The sequence below is a fragment of the Aedes aegypti genome, chromosome 3 (assembly GCF_002204515.2).
Source record: "Aedes aegypti strain LVP_AGWG chromosome 3, AaegL5.0 Primary Assembly, whole genome shotgun sequence".
Lineage (NCBI taxonomy): Eukaryota > Metazoa > Arthropoda > Insecta > Diptera > Culicidae > Aedes > Aedes aegypti.
In genome coordinates this window covers 94,956,085-94,964,068 of record NC_035109.1, presented here as the reverse complement: position 1 = coordinate 94,964,068, position 7,984 = coordinate 94,956,085, and the positions used below count along the sequence as shown (strand labels likewise).

The 7,984-nt window shown below is 41.1% G+C and overlaps 2 protein-coding genes across 2 annotated transcripts; one reads left to right on the top strand and one right to left on the bottom strand.

Annotated features, from left to right (window-relative positions):
* Nucleotides 1-3,226: 3,226 nt before the first annotated feature.
* Nucleotides 3,227-4,292, bottom strand: LOC5570971. The gene is made up of 4 exons (XM_001659378.2): nt 3,956-4,292; nt 3,745-3,893; nt 3,558-3,668; nt 3,227-3,495 (listed from the first exon to the last, which is right to left on the bottom strand). The coding sequence occupies exons 1-4, from the start codon at nt 4,226-4,228 to the stop codon at nt 3,348-3,350; spliced, it is 681 nt and encodes a 226-aa protein (XP_001659428.2). The 5' UTR covers nt 4,229-4,292; the 3' UTR covers nt 3,227-3,347.
* Nucleotides 4,293-6,473: 2,181 nt separating this feature from the next.
* Nucleotides 6,474-7,503, top strand: LOC110679464. The gene is made up of 2 exons (XM_021854112.1): nt 6,474-7,218; nt 7,278-7,503. Exons 1-2 carry the CDS (start codon nt 6,539-6,541, stop codon nt 7,483-7,485), a joined length of 888 nt encoding a protein of 295 aa, XP_021709804.1. The 5' UTR covers nt 6,474-6,538; the 3' UTR covers nt 7,486-7,503.
* Nucleotides 7,504-7,984: the final 481 nt, after the last annotated feature.

The following is a 7,984-nucleotide window of genomic DNA, read 5'->3' as shown; positions in this document are numbered from 1 at the left end:
GCTTTTGCTACCTTCAGGACGCTAGGTTCGTTGTACTGTGCAGCGAGCTGGGTCTAGGTCATTTGGCATAAAGCCATTTGGCATAAGGCCATTTGGCATAAAGGACATTTGGCATAACAGCCATTTGGCATAACGGTCATTTGGCATAATTTTGAACTATGTGAAAATAAAGGGTCATTTGGCATAATATCGAACCACCTGAAAAGTAAGGGTTATTTGGTATAATAATTCAGATACACCTTTTTTCACATAGCACTGTTGAACTTCCGCGTTTCTTGAGAACGGTACAACAGCTCCATTTCTACGTATTCCGTCTTCTCCAGGCAGCGCTTTTTCTCCTGGAACAGACGGGTCTGATGCCTCCGCTTCTGTCTATAACGTTCCACGTTCTGTCGAGTACCTTGCTGCAGCATTACTGCCCGCGCTGCGTTCTTCTCCTCCAGAGTCCTTCTACACTCCTCGTCGAACCAATCGCTTCGTCGACTCCGTTCAACGTTTCCAAAAATGTGTTCACCTGCGACGTTGATGGCTGCTTTCATTGTACTCCAGCAGTCCTCGAGAGGGGTTTCGGTGAGCGAATCCTCTTCCGGTAACGTTTGTTCGAGATGCTGGGCGTAAGGTGTGGCGACATCCGGCTTCTTCAGTCGCTCAAGGTCATACCGAGGCAGGCGTCGGTATCGTACGTTGTTAACGACGGAGTGTTTTGAGCGCAGCTTTACCATTACTAGGTCGTGGTCGGAGTCGATGTTAGCGCCACGATAGGTCCTGACGTCTATAATGTCGGAGAAATGCCGTCCATTAAGTTGGTTGGTTGGTTTGACTTTATTAACGAGATTTTTAGCCCTAGGCTAGTTCATCTCGGGACCAACGGCTTTACTTCCCTTCCGAAGGAAGTCGTCACTATAACTTTTTACGTCATAAGTGACTATGTCGGGGATGGGATTCGATCCCAGGTCCTCGGCCCGTCCATTAATCAAAACATGGTCAATTTGCGATTCTGTTTGCTGTGGTGATCTCAAGGTGTATTGATACGGAGGGCTATGGAAATAGGTGCTACGAATGGTCAGGCCATATTCTTGGAGGTAGCGAAATCAATCAGTCGTATGCCGTTCCCGTTCGTCAGCCGATGGGCGCTGAACTTTCCAATCGTCGGTCTGAACTCCACCTCCTGGCCAACCTAAGCGTTCAAATCTCCTATGATGATCTTGATGTCGTGGATCTAATTCACGTTCAAGGTGCGCGTAAAATTCATCTTTATCATCATCAGTGCTTCTGGAGTGTGGGCAGATCACGTTGATTCAATGTTGAAGAATCGGCCCTAAATCCTCAACCTGCACATTCTTTCATTGATCGGCCACCACCCGATCACGCGCTTTTGCATGTCACTTATCAAGATGAAAGCTCGTGTGTGTTGCCGCAGCTTTGGTAGAGGGTATGATTAGCTCTAAGCCATTGAACCCTTCCAACAAACCTACGATGTCAAACTTGTTGTACCGAGTTTTCAATCGTTAGTCCTTTTTCGCCGCATTTGTCTATGTTTCGGTCCGTATTACTCTGTTGATGTTCCTATGCTTATTATTTTCTACAGTCGTCTTGCAGGGCCTGACACCAACCCCCAAGATTTCCGGAGTACCATTTCCTCTAAATCAGAGGTCATCAAACTGCGGCCCTCAGGAAGGTTTTGTGCGGCCCGCGAAGTGATTTTGAATATTGGAGTTGTGCGGCCCGCATCTTGTAATTTCAAAAGTTATCTTAGATAACTAGATATCTTCTGCAATATCTGGCAAAGTAAGCCATTCGATAATTTTCCAGATTTTGTCTTCCTTATGGAATGGTTATCAAGAAACGAAGGAAAACAATTTCAATTTCTTATTCCTTTGTTTGTTTGATAACCCAAAGATTCTTCAAGTCTGATATCATCGTTTCTTCAAAACACCAAAGTTTTCAACGTTCTAGTAGCGCAGTTTTCAAAGTTCAAGCAAGAAAGCAATTTTTCTAAGTATTTTTTTTTAGTTCTAAAATAACGCTGAAGCCATAGTTTTTATTCGGCTAAGGTTTTTTTTCTTGTATGGAGGTTTATTGTTGTCATTATTCTAATGTTACAATTATTGTATTAAAAATATTTATAATATTGAAGATTTATCAAATCCATCCTCATCTTTAAAGAAATCTCGCATAACTTATGATCTCGCCCTAAAAGCCATTGGTAACCACGTGTGTAGCTCGTTATTTTAGAGCATTTGAATGGATTTAAACGTTATTTAACAACTCTATGGTGAAGAAAGGATCACTCTCTATCTGCCAGTGGTGTTGGTTTGGATACTTATTCATTTATTTGCTCAGAAACAACGAGCTACACACAAATTCCAGAAATCACCTGCCGACCCCTAAAACAAGATGTGACACCTGGCTTCTTATTAGTTCTCTTCTTCTCTTGTATGATCCTTGTGTTGCCAGAAAACTGGTACACATCATTGAAAATTGAAAAGGAGAGAAAAAAAAGCTGAACACAGAAGGTGCTGAAGCTATCGTACAATAATCATTGATGGTAACGCTGTCTGGTAAGGCTGGTTCATTTTGGCACGAAATTTAAGTAAGTGTTGTCGAGTCTCGTTTCAAATCGACCCCAATCGTTCAAGTTAAGTTGCAAATGTCGAAAAACTTGTTTGAATGAGTCGTGCCAATCGAATTTTTTTGGTCGAAAGTAATTCTAATCGAGTCGTTTTGGTCGAACTTATATGTTTATATCTAGTGGCCCGCGACGTGTTTTAAGAGTAAGAGGGTGGCCCGCACAACCAGTTAGGCTGAGGACCACTGCTCTAAATGTTTTAAATGACCTAATGCATATATTTTGCTTTTATGAGAAAGTTGCCATTTTTGCATTCGTACATCATGTCATATAACACTTAATGAAAGGTTTTTATCTAAAGTTTGGAAATTTTTCATGAAATATTTTTGTTTAAAAACTATTTATATTCGATGTTAGGTTTACCGCATGTGCTCCGACAATACTAAAATGAATGAAAAGTACATGACTGAGTTCCATTTAATGGAAGTTATGTCTATTTTCTCTAAAAATAGCATCGGTTTTGAATATAAACATAAGTTCTTAAAAAGCTGGCATCCTCTGTTGCACTGAATGAATGAAGCGAGCAAAACACAACCAAATTATAAGTCTTGATGTTTGAATTTATTCACAAGAATTACTTAAAAATGATACTGGTTACACTGGCTCTTGTATCGTCAAGGTTATCTACTAAAAAACCAAAGGGGCAGTCTTAGTTGAGCTGTCACGTCCTGTCTTAGAGTAAAACAAAAGTCAATCGTGATAATGGCTGATCAAGTATTCAAGCTGTGCAAGCTTTTTTTATCCAAAAATCACAACTCGTATCCCTAGGACAGTACTTCCTATACTTCGTGCAATTCCTGTACAGTCCTAACATTTCTGCTTTGTAGAACTCCACTGGAAGTTGCTCGTCGGCTGACAGAGATGGACTGAAAAAAAAAATCAGTTAATGCTCATGGCCACTCCTAAAAGATATTTCCCAAAAGATTACCTTAGTATAATTTGAATCAAATCACCTACCACACCATTATGCTCATGGAAGCCTAAGCGGGATGCTTCACAAATGGCTCTCAGTAAACATTTCCTCCCATCATAACCAGCACTGTAAAAATAAGAATTTGTTACCGATAAGTAACAGTCGATTTTGGAAATACTGTCCAAGACGATTCAGAACTTACACCCATAACTGTTGCTCAATGACGTGATACAGCCTTCGCCGAGTGATTCCGTCCGACTTCCTGAACGCTAGTGATTGTCGTTTCCGTCTTTCACCACCCTCTTCTCCACCGGTATCCAGAAGTCCGTTTTGGGTTTCCTCCACTCTAAACTAAAATGAGACATGTCTTGATAGAAAATCCCCATCGTATCTCAAGTGCACTGCCAACTTACCCTCTTGAAAGGATCCGTCCAATCGGATGCCTCTACTGTCATACCGTAGTTTGCCTCGAAATTATACGAGCAGAATATATCCACTCCGCTCGGTTTTTCCTTTTGCAAAGGAATGGCTATGGCAGCCAAAATACCGGTAGCCGAATCCTCTGTCAGCAACAAAGTACGTTTGTGCCGTTCCAAGATGCCCGAACCGGAAAGGGATCCTTCGACAATCGACGATGGTCCAAAGATTTGAAGGATGACCAAGAGCCCAAGTAAAATTAGGCCCATGGTAAAACGCGTGTGGCTACTCACTCAAAAATGACTAGACCTTACACGGTGATTCAAGCGATGGCACGTTCCACAGTGAACCACATTGGGGTTCCTATATACATTAACATGTCATGATTAAGAATGCTCTCACTCTCAAATAGCTGACGTAGTAGATCCAAATTCAAGCAAATACAAAGAAATCTCCTATTCACGGTTGATAAGTGGAAATGCAAATGTACAATTTGGCTGCTATATACCTAGTTTAGCTGCCACGGAAGGCACGCGCGTGTCCTCAAATTTTGTGCCTACGGAATTTTCGGAACGAAATTAGCAATACAGCATCGACTTGATTTTGTCAGCCCCTTTTTGGTATGCTCTTTTTGCATTACCAACTAAACATGCTATAAATATGTCATCATAATTAACCCTGTTTTGGGCTATTATTTAATGAAAATTTAGTGTGTATTCATCTTATGCATGTATAAGTTTACGGTTGTTGTAAAATAAGCCTGTCATTGAAAGTATCGATAAATTTATGTTTTAGCCAGTGAACTTTTGCCCCACACTAGATTCTTGACTTGACTTGACTTGACTTGACTTGACTTGACTTGACTTGACTTGACTTGACTTGACTTGACTTGACTTGACTTGACTTGACTTGACTTGACTTGACTTGACTGACTTGACTTGACTTGACTTGACTTGACTTGACTTGACTTGACTTGACTTGACTTGACTTGACTTGACTTGATTGACTTGACTTGACTTGACTTGACTTGACTTGACTTGACTTGACTTGACTTGACTTGACTTGACTTGACTTGACTTGACTTGACTTGACTTGACTTGACTTGACTTGACTTGACTTGACTTGACTTGACTTGACTTGACTTGACTTGACTTGACTTGACTTGACTTGACTTGACTTGACTTGACTTGACTTGACTTGACTTGACTTGACTTGACTTGACTTGACTTGACTTGACTTGACTTGACTTGACTTGACTTGACTTGACTTGACTTGACTTGACTTGACTTGACTTGACTTGACTTGACTTGACTTGACTTGACTTGACTTGACTTGACTTGACTTGACTTGACTTGACTTGACTTGACTTGACTTGACTTGACTTGACTTGACTTGACTTGACTTGACTTGACTTGACTTGACTTGACTTGACTTGACTTGACTTGACTTGACTTGACTTGACTTGACTTGACTTGACTTGACTTGACTTGACTTGACTTGACTTGACTTGACTTGACTTGACTTGACTTGACTTGACTTGACTTGACTTGACTTGACTTGACTTGACTTGACTTGACTTGACTTGACTTGACTTGACTTGACTTGACTTGACTTGACTTGACTTGACTTGACTTGACTTGACTTGACTTGACTTGACTTGACTTGACTTGACTTGACTTGACTTGACTTGACTTGACTTGACTTGACTTGACTTGACTTGACTTGACTTGACTTGACTTGACTTGACTTGACTTGACTTGACTTGACTTGACTTGACTTGACTTGACTTGACTTGACTTGACTTGACTTGACTTGGACTTGACTTGACTTGACTTGACTTGACTTGACTTGACTGACTTGACTTGACTTGACTGACTTGACTTGACTTGACTGACTTGACTTGACTTGACTTGACTTGACTTGACTTGACTTGACTTGACTTGACTTGACTTGACTTGACTTGACTTGACTTGACTTGACTGACTTGACTTGACTTGACTTGACTTGACTTGACTTGACTTGACTTGACTTGACTTGACTTGACTTGACTTGACTTGACTTGACTTGACTTGACTTGACTTGACTTGGACTTGACTTGACTTGACTTGACTTGACTTGACTTGACTTGACTTGACTTGACTTGACTTGACTTGACTTGACTTGACTTGACTTGACTTGACTGACTTGACTTGACTTGACTTGACTTGAAAAATATAACATAAAACATTAAACAGAATCGAACAGAACAGAATAGAATCGTAAGGAAACGAATAAAATCGAAGACAATATAACATAAAAGAGTCAGATGATGTAATGAAATCGAAAATAATTAAACAATAGCAATGCAGAAAGAAATGCAATTTTGAGTAAAACTTCAGTCAGATTCACCATTGGCAAAGGAAATATTCAACGCACTCATTTACGTTTTTTGAACTCAATCAGTAATAGGTGCTAATGCGATCCAATCACTATTGTCGCAATTAATTAACACCTTTTCAGTTGGTGTCTCTTCCGAACAAGTTAACTAGCTCAGTCTGCAATAGTCTTTTAAGTATGGCGTTCAAGCATCAGTTGTAATCATGTTGCTGAGCAGAAAACTTCATCTTCTACAATTGTTATTCTTCAATTTTCTTGTTACAATCAACGCACATTCGGATGGTCGTATGCTCATTTTCCCGCCGACGTCTCCCACTCGTCATCAGTTGATTTCCGGTATCGGTATACCCCTGGGAACTCCCGAGTCCGTAACGTCCGGATGGGTTTTCAAGGCGCAGTACTTTCTGCCGACCACGGTCGATAACCTGAAACCGATCTACGTGGAAGGATGGAACGACAGCAGGAGATCGTTTGAAAAGCGTGAAGCTGTGACGCTCACTCCGCTGGAGCATTACGAATCCTATACGGCTAGGGATGTTCATATCGAAACGGAACCGCTTCAGGAAACGAAGAGCAGTGAGGAAGTCGATGAGGATGACTACTTTGAAGAAGGAGACGACAATTACTGGCTGGATGAGGAAGAAGATAACACACTCCAAGAACTCCGCACGGAGATGCCTCCGTCTAACTTGGAGTCTGAGATGTCCCAGGGATACGATGCGGAAGGTTCGCGATGGATGACGTACAAATCGTTGGAGCATATCGGTAAAGTGTATGGCTCCGGAGGGCGGGAATGTGTTCTGCGGAGCATTTGCGAAGCTGCCAGTGCGGAGTTTACCCATACGGGTGGCGTGTTCGCGGAGTTGTTGCACATAATTTTCACGTGAGTTTTTGATGATCTAGCAATTTTTCAATTTAAAATTTTTAACATATCAATTTTAGACCATCCACCACTTCGGAACCGCTTTCGGAGCACAGTGACAACGAATACTATCGGGCGGAACATCTGGGCAGGGAAGGTGCCCCATGCCATTTGGTGTTTCACGAGTGCCAAAATTCGATACTGGACGTGTTCACGGGAATACACGATCCGGCTACAAATGCCTTGGTGATGGCCCATGACAAAGTGATGAAATCTTTTATGAAATAAAGTTATGAAACTCGAAAATGTGTTTGATGAGCTTGGCACTGCTGGGCACTAATCTTCATCAGCCTACCTCAAAGGATGGTCCGTTTGGGATAGTTGGGGTCTATCTATTTATGGGACCAAAATCATATATTCTCGTATCACCGTAGGGTATCCGACCTATTATGGAGAACCTGTGCACTAGACTGATGCAAATTTTGAAGTTTTTGCATCTCTATTTCTAAACGGTGTCAGTTGTAAAGAAAATCATTCTCCCATAATTTGAAGTGATTTGGAAAAAAAATGGTTGTGCACACGCCATTTGAAATTTATATGGAAATTACTATGGAAAAGGCAAACCTTTTGTATTCAGTCCTCAAACTGCTCGTCATAATTATTTACGGTAAAGTGAACAAATTCTTCTCATGTGAAATCTTCCCAGCTGCCGTAGACCACATTTTTGTGGAACGAAAGGATTATTTGTTTCTATTGATAACAAAGTCTAAATCATTCAGAGATGATC

Bases quoted from the DNA above. Each gene is read 5' to 3' on its own strand.
- LOC5570971 (XM_001659378.2), bottom strand. From the start codon at position 4,228: ATGGGCCTAATTTTACTTGGGCTCTTGGTCATCCTTCAAATCTTTGGA. The intron at 3,894-3,955 runs GTAAGTTGGCAG...GTCTCATTTTAG, and splicing joins GGACGGATCCTTTCAAGAGG to TTTAGAGTGGAGGAAACCCA. The intron at 3,669-3,744 runs GTAAGTTCTGAA...TTATTTTTACAG, and splicing joins ATTGAGCAACAGTTATGGGT to TGCTGGTTATGATGGGAGGA.
- LOC110679464 (XM_021854112.1), top strand. From the start codon at position 6,539: ATGTTGCTGAGCAGAAAACTTCATCTTCTACAATTGTTATTCTTCAAT. The intron at 7,219-7,277 runs GTGAGTTTTTGA...TATCAATTTTAG, and splicing joins TTGTTGCACATAATTTTCAC to ACCATCCACCACTTCGGAAC.